The sequence below is a fragment of the Rhinolophus hipposideros genome, assembly GCF_964194185.1.
Source record: "Rhinolophus hipposideros genome assembly, chromosome: 1".
NCBI classification, from domain to species: domain Eukaryota; kingdom Metazoa; phylum Chordata; class Mammalia; order Chiroptera; family Rhinolophidae; genus Rhinolophus; species Rhinolophus hipposideros.
In genome coordinates this window covers 107644867-107664439 of record NC_138047.1, presented here as the reverse complement: position 1 = coordinate 107664439, position 19573 = coordinate 107644867, and the positions used below count along the sequence as shown (strand labels likewise).

The 19573-nt window shown below is 53.6% G+C and overlaps 1 protein-coding gene across 4 annotated transcripts in view; it reads right to left on the bottom strand.

The window, feature by feature from the left end:
- Positions 1-1459: 1459 nt before the first annotated feature.
- Positions 1460-19573, bottom strand: part of TBC1D14 (TBC1 domain family member 14) — a 97400-nt gene continuing 79286 nt past the window's right edge. For all 4 annotated transcript variants that reach the window (XM_081050940.1, XM_081050941.1, XM_081050942.1 and 1 more), the window contains 5 exons: positions 17733-17804; positions 16926-17054; positions 15136-15245; positions 5849-6107; positions 1460-4162 (listed from right to left, as the gene is read on the bottom strand). In XM_081050940.1, coding sequence (XP_080907066.1) covers positions 4097-4162; positions 5849-6107; positions 15136-15245; positions 16926-17054; positions 17733-17804 — 636 coding nt within the window. In that variant the 3' untranslated portion in view covers positions 1460-4096. The remainder of the gene's footprint in view (positions 4163-5848; positions 6108-15135; positions 15246-16925; positions 17055-17732; positions 17805-19573) is intronic.

Genomic DNA, 19573 nt, shown 5'->3' with positions numbered 1-19573 from the left:
CTTAAGTCATGGCCAAGTTCCTGGGTGCTCGAGCTTCTCGTGGCCCCAGCTGAGGACTTGCTTCGGCTCCACGGTTTCCCTCTGCTGGTCCATCTCGTGACGCAGGGCTCATCTCTAGGTCCCGGCCTCTCCGCCCATGCTGCTGCAGCATCTGTTCCCTGTCGCCTTCCTGGCAGCCTCCGCGCTTACGGAGGTGGGTTTTGAGCTGGAAGCACCTCCCCCCCACCCCTTTTCGCTTAGGAAAACATTGCCCAACTTCTACCCCCACTGCCTGTTTCCCTGAGGTCCGCCCCCAGGAGCAGGCCATTGGACAAGCACACAGCTGCTCAGGTGAGTGGCTCCGGGCCGCCCTCAAACCCTGCACTTGGAGTTGAGGTCAGCTAGAGAAGAGCTTCCGGAGGCCCCGCAGCTGGCCTGTTCCCTGGGGAGGGGCGTTTCTGTGCCAGAGCTCAGCCCTGCCACTTACTGGCTATAAGAGTCCAAGCAGACTACTGTTCTGAGTCACAGCCCTGAAGCAGGGACAATGACAGAGCAGCTATGGAGACCGATGAAGCCATTCACAGAGCACTTCCCCCAGGGCCTGGCATGGGTGGGGCAGCCAGCAAGCCCCCAGCAAACCTGACTGCGGGCAGCCAAGACCACCCTCGTCTGTCACTCACCTCACCGCCTGTGCAGAACAGCCGAGAGGCGAAGCAGCTCGCTGCGGTCAAGAGCGGGACACTGTTTCTGAGAATCATGCTGGGGGCCGAGGACCTCTGAGCACAGGCCCCGAAGCTGCTCGATGTTCAGGGGAGGATGGGCTGGGAGGCAGGTAAGCGAGTTCCTCAGCACAGGCCCAGGAGGACCAGGGGGCGACAGGAGGGGCGGCTGCGTCTGTCTGCTCAGGGGAGTCACAAGACAGCCCAGAGCACGCAGGCCTTGAGGACTCTCCCCTCCCTGGGCCTCGGCCCTGGGCCTGAGTAGCTGACACGGTAACATTCCCTCTGCCCGGTCCCAGGTGATCCCGAGAACCGTTGCAGGCTCAGTGCCACTGAAATGGAAATGGAGGCACACACAGGCCCCGGGTCTCCCGGCTGACAGCTGGTGGGGAGCAGGTTTCTCCGGGAGGCAGGAAGAGCCCAGGGGTGGGCACAGGGGAAGCTGACCACCTGCTGGGACCTGCTGGGACCGGGCTGTGGGGAGCGGGCGAGTGTGGCAGACACTGGGACAGGGGGAGAAGGGGAATAAAGCCGTGGGCAGAGGTCAAGCTGAGAGGAGCAGGGTGTCAGGGTTCCCGTTCAGCCTGGAAGGGGTGCACTAAACTTTAGAATCCTTGGCTGAACTACCATAACTGCACCACCTTTTTTTTATCGAACTCATCCTAATAAGCGGATTTTAACTGAAACAGCACAATGCTCAAAGTCAAGTTTCTGCCGTACTTCAAGGTGAGAACTTCAATTTTAAACAAAACTACACTGAATAGAAGTAACAATTTTACCAGACTTTTATTTAATAAAACCACATATTTACAATTCAAAAAGTTCCAATTTGATACTTTACTAAATAAAATTAAAGGTTAACTGTACAAGCAATTAAAACATGATATGTAGCAAGTGTTACCAGGAGTTTTCTATCAGCAAACTATTTAAAATAGTCAAAACTGAGCAGTTAAAAAGTACCTCTTAAAGTGAACCTGTTTCTGGACAAGATTTCAAGGGCTGGTGGGGACGCAGCTTTCGCCTCTAAAGTGCCAGTTGCACAAAGGTCCCAACCCTGAAGTCTGAGGTTCTGCGAATCAGTGGCCTGGGAAGTGGAAAGTGCAGATTTCCGAAGTGTGCAGCATTTCAGTTTGTTTGCAGTCTTCTTCAAGGATAATGTCACACAGAGAGCCAGCCCTGTGCTCGGTCTGCAGCAACCCTCTCTCTATGCAGGGGGCCGCATGGTCCTGGATGGGGACCTAGAACTTCCCGGCCTCTGAAGTGGGCCCAGCAAACCAGCAAGACCTCATGGGGTCTGGGCACAGGTCATAAACACCTCTTCTGAACCAGAGATTTGGTAAGTATTCCAGATTGGCATGGGATCCTGTTGAAAAACTTAACGCATACATGGTGCTATCCAAAGAGATTTACGTCAAACTGTTTGACAAAATGTGTTAAGGGCTGGGTTGGAAATGCACGAGCCATTCCGCGTGCAGCTGAGGGGACTGCACGCCGCCCCGGTGCACTGCTTTCTGTCACGACTTAAGGGACACCTTTATGTACAGTAAGAAAATATATACATCTTTCAGGAACAGAAAGCCCACGTCATGGAGCGAAGCTGGGCACACTGGCGAGGACGGCTGCCCGGCTCAGTCTGGGTTACATTCAGCAGTGTGGTGTCAGGGAACGGCTGCGTCGGAAGGCTGGCGAGGCCTCGGGAAGGCAGAAGCGTCCTCCCGAGGCCGGGCGAGTCAGCATTTAAAGGCTGAGGCAGGAAGCGGGATCCGTGACGCTCTGCAAGGTCCCTGACAACTTCCGGGAAGGAGACAAGGGAGCAAAGGCGACCTCGGGAGAACCACACACAGAACAGAGCTGGGATGGAGGGCAACCTGCTACGCACCTAGACGTGCCATCTGCGGAGATGGCAGATAGAGGAAACCTATCAAATAATGCCGGTCACGCTTCACCCCTGCCCCCATGCTCCTCTTGGCTCTGCTACTCTCAGAGCCAAGGGCGCGTCCAACATCACAAGCAAGAGCAACGCTGGGACGCTGCCGGGGGTGGGAAGATGGCTGAGAAGGACCGGGGCGGGTGCCAGGGCACGCTGCAGCATGCCCCGTGTCACTGACGGTGCCCTCGAACCTGGCGACCAACACGCCAACAGATCGTCACCATAGAAATCTGTCTGTCCTTTGGACTACTCTGTGCAGAAACTACTCATTTTTTTAAATTTGGAGAACCAAAATTCTTGATATAAAGTTCTCAAAATTAATCAAGGAAAAGCTAGCACAAAACAGGTGCTAGTGCACTTGGGGTCACCGGCTAAAACGGGGACAGGCTGCTGGCAGACACCGAGAACTCTGCCAAGGCTGTCTGGGCCGCTGGACGTGCTGCTCGTTCCTCAGCCCTAAAACACTCTGTTAGAGCCAAACGCGTGAGGAGGAGAACACTGGCACTCAGGCTGGGGACAGAGCTGGTCCTGCCATTCAGGTGACAAAGCACAGAGGTGCCTTCTGTCAGAGCAAGGGAGCAGCATCCTGCCCCCCGCCCCACATCGTGCTGTCCCCAGCCTGCACAGAAACGAGTAGGTGCCAGAAGGAGCAGGTCTTAACAGCCTCTGCCCCTCCCCCTTTACTGAGAGCGGGGCTGTCTCCATTCTCTTTCCATCAGCTTTAAGACTGTCTGCTGTCATGGCCTTCGTCTGTGTGAACACTTCTTCCTGCTCGAACTTTCCACCTCTGCTCAACAGGTGTAGGGAGCCATCTGTGGGAGCGCAGGGCCCCCCCAGACCTTCAGCACGCATTTCCAGCCCTCGTACTGTAACTGTGTCAAGGCAACATGGTACATCGTCAACCCGAGAGTCAGGCCGGGTCCAAGGCGCCCATGAGCACGTGTCCGCGACTATCCCACTTTCCCCTAATGCATCTTTGGTAGGTGGGCTTTAAAATGCCCTCTGCTTCTGGAAAGATTATCTCGATAACGAACTCAGCAGTCTCTTTCTTACTCAACTAGGTAAACAGGAGCCAGTAACAGCTCTGAGGTCTCCCAAAGCCCTTCTCGGGCACCTCGGCTAAGAAAGATTGTAATGTCCTTTCCAGGGGTCGACAGGAAAGCATGACAGTTTAATTAACTTTGCTGAAGGAAGGGGAGGGAGTTAGCCACGGCCCTATTTTTAAACCATGCAGGAGATGCAGTGGTTGGCCACAGCCCACAACATCAGGTCACCATCCATGGAGCTTCGTAAGGCTCAGCCTGGGTTGAATTCTTGAAAATTGTCTGTCTGTCGTGTTTAAGGCCAGCTCCAATATTAGGATCAGACGTGCAAGCAGCCCTGCTCAGCTGCCAGCACGTCCGTCTGAGATGACGCCGGTGCTGCCTGGAGATCTGCCTCACGGCCGCACGTGCGCCCGCCTGCCTCTTCAGTGCCTGAGAGATGGGCTGCCTTTGTCCATTTCCCGGCTGTCCTTCTGCAGGGCAGTCAGCACCTGGGGAGCACAGGGAAGACGTCTGTGGGAGACACACACGGAAACACCGATCCCGAGAGGCTCCCACTTCCGCCGCGCGCACGGCACCTTCCCCCTGGATCCAGATTCATCTTTCTGACATAGAAACGCAATCATGCCATGCACGCGAACGTCCCACAACCACTTCCCACCAGCCACCGTGCCAGCATCCAGACAGGGCTACAGGGCTCCCCTTCCACGTCCCGCCCGGAAGCCGCCAGCACCACAATCGGGCTTCCGGCTCCCGGCTGCTCGGAGGCCTCCTGGGCCCGTGCACAGCGGCTTGCACTGCCCTGGCCCCCAGGCCCCCTGGCCCCCGCTTCACCAGCCAGTTCTGCAGCTCTTCTCATGCCTTCCTGAGGTGCCTTCTCCCTGCCCTCTTAGCCCCTTGTTAACACCTTCAATGCTCACACATTCCATCGGCTGGGACTACTCAGGGACGGTAGTGACAATAAGGGTGGCTGCATTTAGTGAACGCCCACTCTAGCCAAGCAGAGCACTCAGCTTCCCACACAGTGGCTGGAATAGTTAACACCCCATCGGAAGGCGCCTGAGCAGCGGGCGCTTACAGAAGTGACCTGCTCATACGAACTCAAACCCCAATATTCTGATTTCAAAACCCAGGGATCTTTGTAGCACCAGCGCTAGTCATGCCACTTTAATGGAATTACAAATTACAAGGGGTAAAGCAGAAACACTTTTGTGTAGGTTTCAATAGAAGGCACAGAAGGCCTAACAGTAGAGAAGCCCCCCCACCTCTAAGTAACAGGGCCTGCCAACCAAACGTCAACGTTCACTCATTTGGGAAAGCTCGCCAGGGTCTTCACCTCGAGTGCAGCACTGACGAGAAATGTGCAGGGGACCTGGGACCGCATAAATCTCAGCGACGCTCACCCACCACCATCAGGCTCACTCCTATCACTGCCCCATTATTATTACAACACATCTGACAGGCAGTAATCTCTGAGCTGGTTTGAACCCATTTTTCCCTCGTTCCGAAAACACTAGAAACAAAATGACAGCTCTGGCTTTAATCCTTCCCTCTCTGTGTTCATGTGCGTGTGCACGGGAGTGGGGAGTGGGGGCAAAGCACCATGAGATGGAAAGGAAGATCAGCAGACCTGTGAGTGCACAAGTCGGAAAGTCAAGGTCGTAACACCCCCCAGGGAAGGCCCTGGGAAGCCATCCTCCTGTCCTCCTCCGTGGAGGGCGCACATTTCAGCTCTCTGGGTACGTACCAGTGAGACAGGGACAAGGCCACCTACCGCGCCCCAGGGCCGCGGTGGGGGGAGAGGGGTGGAGAGGGGCTTGGTGAGTGTTAGTACACTTTGCTCTGTCTCAGGCATTTGTGGGGCGGGGGGCTTGGTTTACAAAACGCTATCTAACAAGCAGAGAGCACTGAGATGGCAAACCAGAAGTTCTGGCACTGCACAACGGGCGGGAGGTTTTCATGCCCCAGCACCTCGCGGTGACAGAGCCCCAAAGAGGAAATGACTGCCCAAGACCCCCGTGGCAGAGCCCAGCCTCCAACCCAGGCCTCTGCACTGCCAGCCCGAGGACCACTGTGGAGAAGGGTGTTTCCTCTGAGGGATTCTGAAGAAAGCGCTTCCTAAATTATACCACCGAGCCAAGTCCCTGGGGGAAAAAGGGACCCAACGCCCCACTCACCTGCGCCCACTTCTTGTTTCGGCTCTGCATCTGAATGGTAGCTATGGAAGCAAAAAACTCCTCGGCGGGCAAGTCGTCGGGCAGCCTGGTGAGGAACTGCGCTATGTGAATGAAGTCCATGTTGCTCAGGATGTCCTCAAACAGCTTCAGGATACCCAGCGCCGTGCGGAACAGGAACTCCTCCCCATCACGACAGAACACGTCCCATATGCGACAGGCCAGATCGAGGGGCAGCGATTTACTGTACAAGGTGAAGATCCTGGGGGAAAAGGTGGCGTTTTCAGATTTGGGCGGCACAAAGACAGAAGTCTGCATTCAGGCGGACCCCATTAAAGATGCTCGGAGTCAGGCCCCTTCATGCCGAGGTACGTACGTCGGGGCCGGGGGCAGCACCTGGCCTACACTCATTCTGAAGGCTGAGTTCAAAGTTTTATAAAACAGCATCGTCAGCTTTCACACGGAGTCAAACACTGTACAATGTCTGAATTCTACAAGCAACAGATATTCATCAAGCACCTACTACGTGCTTCCTCTGTGGTAGGCACTGGAAGTGAGGGTGATAAGGCAGGCAGAGATTAGAACCTGGCAGGGGATGAAAACGGGAACCAGAAACGTGCAATTCAGTGCACCCGACTCTGAAGCGCCCTGTCCACTTTTCTCCCAGTAGGCTCAGTACCGAAAGGGGAGTCCCATGAATGTGTCCTCCCTCCTCCGCTGTGACACGCAGTGTAGCTGTCTCCTGAGCCCCAGGCCCAGCTAGATGTTCCTTCCTGCTGCTTATCAACGTGCTGGCCGACTGTCTTCCCATGGAGACTGCACAAGAGCTGGGACCCTGCCCCGTTCATCCTCCCGCAGCACCGAACACTGACACTTGGCGGACGTTGCTGAGTCAGTGGGCAGACGCCCACTCTGCTTTAGATGGCAGATGGCGGGGGCTCTCACGACCTGTCAGGACTAGTACTGACTAGAAGCAGTCATTCTCCGCTGGTGGGGCACAGTTCCTACACGCCTGGAAAATAACTCTTTCGGATTTCAGGGTTGCCTTGGCACCCGTGCCAGCTCCAGGGGCATACAGGCCCCATGAAGGCACCTGAGCTCAGGTGCTGGGCTGAGATTGCGGGGCGGCCATGGTCAGGAGGGAATATCACCAAGCCGTCCACAGCGCGACTCACCTCCCTGTGACAGACCCACCAGGAAAATCACGCCACACTGGCCAATCTGCACACAGGCTACACAGGTGCCACGGGCACAGGCTTTCCGTCTGCAGCAAACCCCAGGATGCAATCCAGTGTGAAAGCTGCCCGCAGGGCGTTCTGCCCAGCAGCCGCCTCCAGGACCCAGGAGTCAGGCATTCAACACAGCGTGCTATTTAAAGACCTACTAAGCTTCAAGGCCGTCCCTTGTCAGTGCTTGAAAACTCTAAGAGATTCCAGGAAGGCGTAACAATTCAGGTTTCATTCAACGCAGATGATGGAATACGGAGACAGATGTCAGAAAAACCACCCCAGGTCCTGCCAACAAGAATTGGCAGAGCCAGACTTTGAACCCGACCTCCAAGCCCACGCCCTGAACGTCCAGGCTGTGCTAGATGTCACCAGGAGACTCTGTCGTGGGCATGCAAGACACTGTTTTTAAAAGGCACAAGCAGCCCTCAGCCTGAGCTGCTTCCTGTCTCTAAAACAGAACATGATCTCATTCCTCAGTCTAGAAAACACGGAGAAAGGGAGATCCAGGAGCAATTCTATTTCTAGTCTCGATCTAGAGAATATTCTTCATTCCATACAGAAGGCATGTTCATTTCTAAAATATGAAAAAGAACTGACCTGATCTGCAGTGCTACCTCTCACCTGCCAGCTCATTCATGGAAATCAAGCCCTTACAGCTTAAAAGTGGAGGCTTACTTAAAAAAATGATCAGGAAATGATGTCGCGATAGGCAAAGCGGAGTTAACAACAAAATTAATTTCTTCAGCAACATTCTCGAGTTCAGACCTGTGTGTGGGTCTCCATCAACTGCTTTGGAGACTTTGAACTCGATAACGAAGCCACCATCTGAAGGACCAAGACCGCCCTTGCCAGAGCCCGGAGGCCCACCTGCCCATCCTTACGACCCCGTAGGCGCTGCCGCTCTCCAGGAGCTCACGCCTGACATCTCAGCCCTCCTGAGTCTGAGACCGGCAGCCCAGGTGCCTTCAGTACTTTTTAAATCCTGCTGTCTGCTAGTCACTGTTTTTTGGCAATGAGGATACACAGCATCGGACAGAACAGACAGCATTTCCTGCCCCTGGGGGTGGAGGGTATTAACTAAAAAACACAGTTTGTCAGATTGCGATTTAACTGCAAGCAGGGTAGGCGACGGGCTGCCAGTCAGGGTGTGCACATGTGTGAGAACGCATGCACATACACACTCGTAAACAGGGTGGTTAGGGAAGAACTCATCACTGCAGAGTGACATCCGGAAAGCCCTGAGGAGGAAGCCCCAAGCCAGGAGAAGGGTCTGGAAAGCATCCAGAGGGAGCAGTGAATTCACAGCTCCGAGGCAGGAGGTGACCCAGCATATCCAAGGGCTGAAGCCAAAAACAGCAAAGGGGCGGACTCATGGAGACGCCTTGAGACCAGGGGCCCAGCATGAGCAGGACCTCACCGGCTACTATGAGACCCTTAGGTCATATTCTGTGTGAAATGAAAAACTAGTGGAGGGTCCGCTGCTGAGAAGCGCCTGTTGGGGAGGGCAGGCTTCACTGGGCGGCCATTGAAACAACCAGACAAGGTCAGAAGGGGGGCGGCCAGGAGTACAAAGAATCTGGACAGAGCTGGCAGTGGATTTACCTCACGGGAAGTGCAATGGGAGTCAAGGATGCTGGGCTCTGGCTGAGCAATTCCAAGGACGGAGCTGTCATTTAAGGCGATGGGGATCTCTGGTTTGGACGCAAAGGCCAAGAGTTGAATTTTTCGAGTCCGACGCCCAAGTGGATATACCAAGTCACTTGGACTTCAGGGCAGGGCTCTGCACTGGGCACCGTCTGTGTACAGATGCCATCAGATGAAGGAAGTAGTCCAAGATCAGAGCGTGAATGTCAAGTACGACTGAAAACTGACCTCTAGGCACCTACCTCATGCAGAAAAGTGTAACCATACTTGGCATCAGTTACTATTTTTTATGTACTGAAATGGAAGTATTAAGCCTTTAATATTATTCTAGTTTAAATAAAATGTGCCTTTTAAAGAAAACACTTTGTACCTCTTCACCTGGCTGATGTCTACTCATCCATGTCTCAGCCTTCATGACCCCCTCTTGGGGCCATTCCCAGGCCCTGGGCTAGGCGGGTTTCCACTGCACCTCAGACCCCCGTTTCATGCAGTCATCAGACGGGGCAGACACCCCGGTGACCTTCCCTCCGCCCCCCTCAGCCTCCCTGCTTCTAAGCCTGGCAGAGTCCCACAGGCCTTTCAATCACCAGCTCCCGAAGAGCCCTGTCTCCTGCTCCAGATGGCCTCTGCCACGGTCCCCTGCACCCCTGCAGTCTTAGAGCAGAGAAGGTATTCTCCCCCTCCCTACTGCAAGCCGAACTGCTCAGCTGTGCTTCCTGCTCGCTCGCTCCCTCCCGCTCCTCTCCTCTCCCCTTCCACTCGAAACCATTCATTATCAGCAGCTTTCAAATGCTGGACTGTACTTTAAACCACATTTAGATTCAAACACTAGCTATGGACAGGACACTGAAACAAGCCTCTCCTGGTTTACTCTCGTAAAGTGGTTAAGCAGGTAGCGTGCAAGGATCCGAAGAGCCCACGCAGCTCCCGTGGGGCTGTGAGGGGAGCCAGCCCAGCCACGGCCCCGGAAGCTGACACCAGGCCGTCCTGGTCCCTCAGAAGCCCTGCCATGGATCTGAACGGCTCCCACAGGCGCCAGGAACAAAAGCTGCCCTCCCGCCCTCGGGGCCGGGAGCCCTCCAAGCCCGCTGCCCTGCGCAGTGCACTCTGGGCTGCGCCCGGCTCCAGCCAGGAGGTGTGAGGGAGAAGCAGGGCCGAGCCTTCCCAGGACTGCGGCTGGGCTCTTCCCACGGAAGGAAGAGAGAATTCAAGGAGTTTTCCCCCCCAAGAGATGTTTGTTTTTCTCCCCTGGACCACTGCATATTAGTGCACTGTACGTCAAAAGTGGTCATTTCAGGTACAAATTCAACTGATGCAAAATACTGGGGAGGCGCGTGTTTCTGTGCTGCTCAATTAATGAGGCGGCTGTAGGCTTATAAAGGACACCAGCTGGGTGTGTCTGTCCGCCCCAGGTGTGTGAGGAACCACATCGCTGTTTTCCGGTCAAGCCTTCACAATTCCCACAAAACACTCGTACCTGGCCACGTCTAGCTAACTGCGTGCCTGAGCGTGGTGAGGGAGGAGAAGCCAGCTCTGGAGGCAAGGCTCGGGCTCAGACACCGGAGGGGACGGCCTGACCTCTCCCCAGGCCCATTCCTCAGAGGCCCGAGCTGCAAGGACCCACGGAGCTGACAGACAGCGCGCGCTCCCCCGGGCAGGTGCTGCTACATGCTGCCACCACACAGAAGGGTCACCTCCATTTTACAGGTAAGGAAACTGCACAGAAAGGGAGGCTGTGGAAACACAGAGTGGGTAACGGGCAAAGGCCATCTAGCGCTCTCTCCCGCTAAGAAGCCACACCAGAGACCTGGACCGCCACGGCCTGACACCACCAGTTTCCAGCTGTGCCCCCCTTTTCCCACCCTGACTGGTTCCTAAGAATGAGCCTCAGCTCCCAGCGCTGGCTTAGGAAGCGGCCCTGAGCGCCGACCCCACCACTGGCGCCTCTGGTGCCCCCAAAACACTCGGACAAACTGTTAGCACATATACTTCTAGGTAAGAATAGGCTCACTACTTAGCCTCGTTAGATGGTGTGAGGATTAAATAGAACATTAAACACCCAACACAGAACTGCATTCATTAAGAATTGCAAATAGTTATTTAAGACTCGCTTCAAAGTTAGTGAGCAAGTCCAACCTCAGCCCGGATCCTGGAAACAATTAGATCCACCTCTGTGCCCCCAGAGCACCTTCTACATGAGGCCAAAGGGCGTCCCAGCACCTGGTAGAGGCTAGCAGACAGCAGGGAAATGATTCGAAGCTGCATTACAACACAGGCTCCACCGTCAGCCAGGCCGGGCGGCTGGTCATACACAGGCTGTGCGGGCCCTTCCTGAGAGCAGGTTTCCTGCCTGCAGGCTGGGAATCCTACATACACCCCTCGTGAAGGCCCCCGTGGATGCCAGACACTATTCTGGGTGCTCAGCAAGACAACCCCTGCTCTGGAGCAGTTCTTAGGCAGACCCACAGGCTGCAAGTTAAAAGCTACAAATGAAATGTGTACAAGATGAGATGGGAAATGAAAACCTTCCAACAGTAATTTCACATTGAACCTTTCCTTTAAAGTAGAGATTCAGTGTAATGATAGGATCTCCAAGTATCACTAAACAATTATTATAAGAAACATTAATCATGTATGGAATGTACTACTGGATTCTTTTTTAATTCAAGATTATTTATTGCAAAACCCACTGATGCCTCTAAATAATTCTGCCATTTGAGAGCAATGGGAAATATTTTGGTAAGTTAAGTGACCACGCCAGCTCTCCCACAAAACGTGGATATCTGACTGAGCACTCAGGACTGCAGGAGAACAAAGGCAGAGGAGCTGGCGAGGCCTTGTGCTGACCCCCCCTGTGAACAGAAAGAGTGACACCACACTAAGTAAGACGCCGTGCCAGGAAGCGAGGATCAGCAAGAAAACCTCCTTCTCAACGGTGAAATCTTTGTAAGCCACGGGGCAGAGCAGTCACAAGCCCACGTGGACGAGTGGCTAGCACCCGAGTGGGCCTCGGGCTGGATTCTACGCATGTAAACCCAGGAAAGGGGGTTGTGGGAGCAGGCACGAGGGGCACAGAGGTGAGCAACAGAGCTCAGTGTATTACAGGGGCAGCTGTGGGTCGGCTGTGATGGGGTCCGGGGAGCATAAACTGGGGGAGTGGAGGGGAGGGAACACAGACCACACGCATGGTGCAGATCCACCGGGCATATGCAATTCGAAGGCAGGGCCGGCTGTCACAGGGACAGATGTGGCTTTGGGGGAGGTGCTGTGCCGTAGCAGAAAAAGTAGGCCGACCTGGACGGCTCACTACAGGTATGCTATTGGGTAAGGGGCCTTGGGGACTCCCTTTGTGCTAAGACATAAACCTGCTCCGGACCCTGCGAAGGTAAAACAAAGCAATGAGTGTCTCTGGAACGTCAGCTTCTCAGGCAGGTCCTCAACAAAGCCTGCCCTCCCCCAGGGGCCTCCCCATTTCTGAGCTGAGCTTTACCTCCGGTCAGCACCCGCCAAGAGCCTAGACCACCGCAGACTATTATAATGTGGCCGGGACTCAATGACGAGCGCAGGGCTTTTTGTGCTTAATTCAACTTAAATACTTGCTAAGGACTGACTGTGTGCCTAGCCCTGCGCTGGGTCTGCAGACCCGGATGACACATGTCCCGGTGTTCCTTATTCTGAGAAGCAGTCTGACCCCTGCAGAGACCTCATCGAAGGTCTCAGTCGTGGGACCCCTGGAGCTGCCTTCTCATTTAGACCCCCTGCACTCTGCTGCACTTGCCATTTCGAACAAGTGACCCATGCTTTACACTTCCGGGAGCATCATCAGCGAGCTAATGCTATTTCTGGAGCCTGAGCGAGGGGACCCGCCTCACGGGTTATGCGGACAAAATCCCTTAGAAAGGGATCCGTGGGACAGCATGCAGGCTGTGGAACACCAGCTGCCATTGGGCTAGCCATGTGACCTGGGCAAGTCACCCTGCCTCTCTGAGCTTCAATTTTCTCATCTGCAAAACGGTGTCACAATTCACTCCAAGGGGTTGTTGTGAAGGGTAAATGAGGTCACGTGTGAAAGCGCTGGCGTCAACAGTAAGGGCACCCAGGGCCTTTGCACCCACTTGGATGACAGGCATCTCCAGCCAAGACTAGAAACAGACAGGCATCCTCCAGGGCAGTGCTTGTCACTTGTCACGCTGCCAGTCGTGACCCAGTCAAGCAATAAGAGTGGACTGACTTTTTTTTGGAATAGAGAACAGAATAGGAAATTTCGGAATTCCTTCCACAGAGTAAAAGCTAGGCACTGTTCCGTGAAACACGTTTCAGTCCTGTGTACCTATTACGTTCCTACACGGACAGCCACACATTCACACCATAAAATTGATTTCCTTTTGCAAGTCAGGTGGAAAAAGTTTGGAAGACATTCTAGGACAGTGTTTTCCAAACTTCACTTGTAGCCTGGAATCCTAAGAATCTAACCTGGCGGCATAAAATACATAAGGACGAAGTCTGGCCTTCTCCTAACACCCTCCCCCAGTGGTCACGTGCTCCAGCCCCCGGAATCTGGAAGGTCAGGGTTCAGTCAAATTAACAGTATGGGTGCAGCAGCAATGGGGCGCAGAGTGCATGCAAGAGCTGAGCGTCCACTGTGGAGAAAGCACCATGGTAGGTAACGGGCCCTGGACGGCAGCCACCTCCACTCTGCACGGCCACACAGGCCAGCCCAGCGTCCCCACCAGCGGCCACTTCATGGCTTGCTGTTGACTGTTCCCCAGTGACACCAGGACCTGTGGCTTCAGCTACAAGCTCCCCCCTCCAAACCCTTGTTCCCCCAAGAATTCAGTGGGTTTAGGACAAAAGCAATAAACGCCAAGAAACCAGAGGCCCGTTCCCCAGGGTGCAGACGAGTCTGTTTAAGGACTCAGCCTCGTTTCCGGTGACATTCGAACTTGACCTTCTAGCAGTAAGCCTTTGCCTCCTGAAGACAGTGAGCAACCAACGAAACCAAAGCAGCTCTGCATTCCCAGCAGTTTAGATTTACCGTGCAAGGGAGTCTTGGCACCCGAACGGGCCTTTTTGGTCAAGTGACACCTCCTTTGCTTCTGCAGAGCTCCTTGTGCAAGTCGGGGGGCTGGGGCGATCACCTCACAACGCCCTGCAAGGTTCAGCAGTGAGGTCGACAGAGGAGGAGACAGGCCCAGGGAGGCTAACGGCCCTCACCAAGGCCACAGGCAAGTAACGAGAGGCCACGGCTTAGGATGGTTCCGGACCCACACCCTTCCCACCAGTTCCCTGAGAGACCATTCCTTTGTTCCACAAATCTGCCAGCCTTCTCACCTGGCCCACTAAAACCAGCGTTTTCTGGGGTGATACCCCACCCTTTCCTCAGGTGACCACATCTACTCTGTATGAAGGTGTGCCCGGTCTACTGTCCTACCCCAGAACTCTCTGGAACCTCCTGTCTGTATGTCTACCTAAGATGTCCAATAGGCACCTCAAAATTCCCATGCCCGAAACCAGATCCATGAAGCATCTTGCCAAATCTGGGACCCCTGATCTCAGCTGGTGGCACCAGCTGGACACTCAAGAGCAGATTCTCTGCCTTCGCTTCCACAAAATACTGCTGGGGACCCACGGCTTTCCTCCACCAAACGTCTCTCCACTCCTTACTTTCCACCCACCCCTGCAGTCTCAACTCAAGCCCTCGTCTCTTTTCTTTAATTTGTCTCTGCCTCCAACTCCCCTGTCTCCCAGGCAACCTGAAATTCCCTTCTGGATATAACCCACCTCCACCCCTCCCCCAAGCAAAAGCCTTCAGTGTTCCCTGTGGCCCTGTCATCCTGCCCAAGCTCCCCAGCTTGACATCTTCGCCTGGCACCATCCGCCCTTTACTTTACTCTCCGACAGGACCAAGCTGATGGCTGGCACCCTGCTAATTCGGGCCCAGGCTTGTATGTTCGCCGATCCCTACGCCTAGGCCCAGGACCTCTGTCCTCTGTCCCGTGCTGCAGAGACAGCACATGGCACGAGCTGTGCGGGTGACCATGGACACGTCTCCTGTCTCCCTCCACACAGCAGCTCCTATAGGCAAGCACTGTGTCCGCTCCCTGACTGTCCCAAGATCCCAGCACCACGCCCGGCACACACCTGGTGCTGCCACATGTCATCTAATGGACGGGTAAAGGCGCTCTGAAGACCAACAGGTCCAAGACACCATTTCTCCTCAGGACCAGTGAGAGTCATGGACGGTAACAAAAAGAGAGCTAACAGTGCCAGCAAACAACTGCAGGGCCGGGCCTCGGAAAGCAGAGGCAGCTCGAAGGCAGGGCAATTGAGGGAGGAGATGGGGGTATGGGGCCAGCTGGCCGCCAGCACAGTGGAAAACGGGCGGGGAGATGTGAAAACATAAAAACACAGTCTTACCAATCAATTAGGTAGATGTCTGGAGTTAAGTTGTTTTTCTTGAAATGAGCAAATAATTTCGGCAAATTTTCTTCAAAGAATACCTCAAATGCAGCAAAATAAGTCAACATCTGGGGAGGTAACGTGAAACACACGAATAAACTAATTATCACACAAGTTTGCAATCTACAAAACAAATGAATGTACTTACACCCTCAGGATCTAACAGGTTCTCCTGTGCAATTGCTAACACTCTTCGATACCTCATCACGAGGCACACAGGCCATTTCTAAGACACGTGCACCTCATTTTCCTGCACCCCACCAGCACGCTTCGCAGATGTTATTCTTTACAAACTGAATGTTGTGGCAACCCTGCGTCGAGCAAGTCGATCGGCGCCATTTTTCCAACAGGCACCAGTGATGGCCAGCCTTTTCTAGCAGTTAAGTGTTTTTTAATGAAGATATGCAACGTATGCACATTGTTTTAGAGACACCCTGCTCCTGCACACGTAACAGACTGCAGTATAGTGTAAACATCACTTCTAGGTGCGCTGGGAAGCCAAAACATTCATGGCACTCACCTTACTGGGATACTTGCTTTACTGCAACCTTAGCTTCATCGCGGAGGTGTGGACCTAAACCCGCAGTCTCTCCGAGGACGCCTGTCCTCTCTAACTGTCACGAGAACATCACTAGTGACATCTTATTATTTCTTCAATTTATAGGTAAGGAAACTGACACCCAGAGCGGTTACACGACTTGCCACATGAAGTCACATCGCCAGTGTGTGGCTGGGAACCTGAACCGGGCCAGGCCCCCTGCAAAGGCCGAGTCCTCACTGGCTCATTCTTTTCCGACAACCGGGAATGAATGAAATGTCTAACGTGCTCTGGAAAAGCATGCACGCTCACGCCCAACCCCCTGCATTCCCAGAGGACACGTAACAACAGTATCTAAGGGACAGGTGACAACACACAGGGAGGAAACACGAAAGGAAGAGCAGGTAGTCACAGCCCACCTTTGACCAGCATGTGTTTTTCAACTTCCGACGGGGCGGGCAGGAAACCAAACGCATAGAGCAGGGGGTGTGAAACAGACAGAGCAGCTACCGGTTTAGGGGTGAGACACGGGGGAGAGGCCGCCCAGTGCTGTTCCGCCATTTGCTCGCTGGAGGCCGGTGGGCAGATGGCAGCTGTCAAGTGTTGCCTGCTCATCTTATGGAAGGTGGTACGTACTTACTACGGGCCAGAGGTTCCAGACGGAAGGACCCACCTCCAGGGGCAAGTGAGGGGCCGCCCAGGGCAACTATAATCATCTTTGTGCCTAAGGCTCAGCCCAAAGGTGGAAATGAATAAACAGAACCCCTCCACTGTGCCACTGCTGCCTTTGTCAAATGAAGGAGCTAGCCTTCACGTCTCCTGTGCCGTGTGGGAGCGTACTGCACAAAGCATGTGACCGTTAGCAGCAACCAGGTGCAATGACACCCTGTTCTATGCGACAGACCCAAACGTGGGGACTGCTCTTGTCACAAGTGTGTATGTTTGTGTAGGAGCCACCCCTTCTCCCTGTTTGAAGAATGTATTTTCAGAAACACTTTCTGGAAGAATGTATTCAGAAATTCGTACCTATGGCTATTAACCACGTGTTTTTAAAATTCAACACAATGCTCAAATAACCCTCCACCTTATACAGTGTGCCTTATTCCAAATTCCTCTTACAAGAGGGACAATACATTCTTTTCCCACGGAAAAGGCAGACTAATTAGACACAGAACCGAGGCACACACGCAAGGCACATACACATACTCACAAGGCCATGGTCCACGCGGAAAAACGCCATCTGACAGGGTTTATTCAGAAGGTTAGAAAAAGCAATGAAGGCATCTGCAGTGTCTAGGTTCAAGATCAGCACTGCCGCTATGAAGGACATGCCCTGAACCTAAGGAAGGAGAGACGGGCGTTAAACTCACAGCAGCCCACACGACAGAACAGCTCTGTCAATGACGGGAGGAGCCCACGTGCCCTCAGGCTAGAAGGGCCACAGCCAGCCGCCCACCCACCCGCCCACCACAAGCTGAACCGACTGCGTTCTGACGCACTCGCTCTTTCTTGGAACCACTGCTCTGCCACATCGGCTGCCTGGTCTGCTCTCCTGCACCCCACGCCCCACGTCCACATGGGAAACCACCAACCAACCCCTCCTTGTGCATTTGCCATTTGAAACACTGCTCTCTTAAACATCTGCTTTTCTGGTGCTGTGGAGCTGCACGTCTAACGGAACGTGTGAAATTTGTTCGCATGCACACACACATCTGCTAAGCCACAGATACCGGCTGCAGTTTCAAACAGTGACTGCGAAAGGCTCTTTGCATTTGATGCTAAAAAAAAAAACGCATGCAAAACATGAAAATCAAATCCAATTAAAGTCTAATGACAGCCACGGAGCAGCCGAGCCGGCTCAGTTTCTTTACAAGGAAACAGGCAACAGGCTTCTCAGACGCCTCAAAAAAAAAAATGAAGGCATTCAACTTGACATCTGCAGTTACGATGTGCCGGGCAATACTCTGACTTTCTTCACAGGTGGTAACATTATAAAATATTGAACAAGTTCACTTACATAGCCCACATCCGGTCGGTAACAAGTATACGCGCCCAAAATACTGTGCAACATGTCATGGTACGGGCCGCCCTAGAAGGACCAACACAGCAAACAACACATGCAGAGGTCTGGTTAGTGCTCAGGGGAGACTGCCGCTGCCGCCGCCACTTGCAGTCACCGCTGTTTACACAGGAGGAAGTGGTTGCCAAGCACGACGCTAGCAGCTCTCCATGTATTACGTAATTAACAAACGGGCTGCAGATCCAGTTAGCAAGGAGTCTGCGCTCCTCTACCAAGCTGCTCTGCAAACAGTGGTGGGTCCGGTGTGACCACCTCACTAGCACACGCCTTTGAATTTGCCTCCTGCTGTGTAAGTTTGTTCCCCTTTAAAGTTCCACAGGTGACCAGGTACCCCAGGGTTCTACAAAGCAGGTAAGTGCTAACAGCTGTCTTCACTCTGCCTCCCAGCTGGGCCCCTCCCTCTGAGCCTCCCCCCCACCATTGTCTTTGTTTCTTCTGTGTTTTTCCGATAGGACAAGTTCAGGAAATATAAATCTTAAGTCCTAACAGCCTCCATTTTATTCCCAACATTCTACCAACTCTCCCATCCCTCCACGATTTCCATTTGCCGCTGTAACTCCCCCTAAAAACCTAAGTGTTGCCATTTCGGTGTTCTGATGTCAGCATGTGAGGACTGGCCCGTCCCAATCAGACATTTACTGTCCGCATCTTCCATGTGGTTACAGTTAACACAGGGAATAAGCAGGGTGCGTGGTGTGACCAGGAAGTCACTCCCTGTGTGGCTTTCAGAGGAACACCATGGCCCAAACCATCACATTTTGACATATAAAATGAAGAGACACTTGCAGAACACAGAGGGACAAAAGAAGAAAACACAGCAATGGGAGGGTAAAAAAGAAGGCATACAGGACTAGAGGGAAAGAGAAGGGGGGACAGGGAAGGGTCTTGGAGGCAGCACCAAATGCCCAGCTGAGGACGAGTGTCCTCACCAACTGTCACCAAGTTATAGCTGATCCAAGGCCAAATGAGAAATATAAGAGTGCTGTACTGGCCGGCCCAGTGGCTCAGGTGGTCGGAGCCCTGTGCTCCTAACGCCGAGGTCGCCGGTTCGATTCCCACATGGGCCAGTGAGCTGCACCATCTATAGCTAAGACCGTGAACAACGGCTCTCCCTGGAGCTGGGCTGCCGTGGGCTACCGTGTGCTGCTAGGAGCGGCCGGTGGCCAGTGTGAGTGGCCGGCAACCGGCGAGAGCTGCCGTGAGCTGCTGGGAGTGGCCGACCGATGACTAGTGACCGACTGCCTCAGCCAGGGGGAGAGCAAGGCTCCTAATACCAGCATGGGCCAGGGAGCTGCGTCCTCTACAACTAGACTGAGAAGCAGAGGCTTGAACGGGGGGCATGGGAAGAGGCAGAAAAAGGGGGGGGGGAAGAGCAACTGTACTAAACTTTGCTAAAGATAAATGTTTTTAACTTTGTGATTATGTCCTTCTCACTTTGATGCTAAATGTCCTTTCTTTGATGAAAAGATGGTGCTAATAGATAGCAGTTCCTTATTTTAAATGCCCTTAACTTGTTCTGGACATTTCATTGTTTCCCCATCCCCTCAGCCCACCCTTTGCTTTTTTAATATTGCCCATTTATAAAATCTAGACCTTTGGGAACCCCAGATTGAGGGAGATACACCCAAAGGAACCCACAGGGAAAGAGAAAAGCCATCTGTCCCTACCCCACTCAGAAGAGCCCTCTAAAGCTCATCCTCCTCCTCTTGCTGCACCAAGATAAGCGCCCAGTGACTCTCCAAGGCAGAGGAGCTGAGTACCACTGATGCTCCATAGAG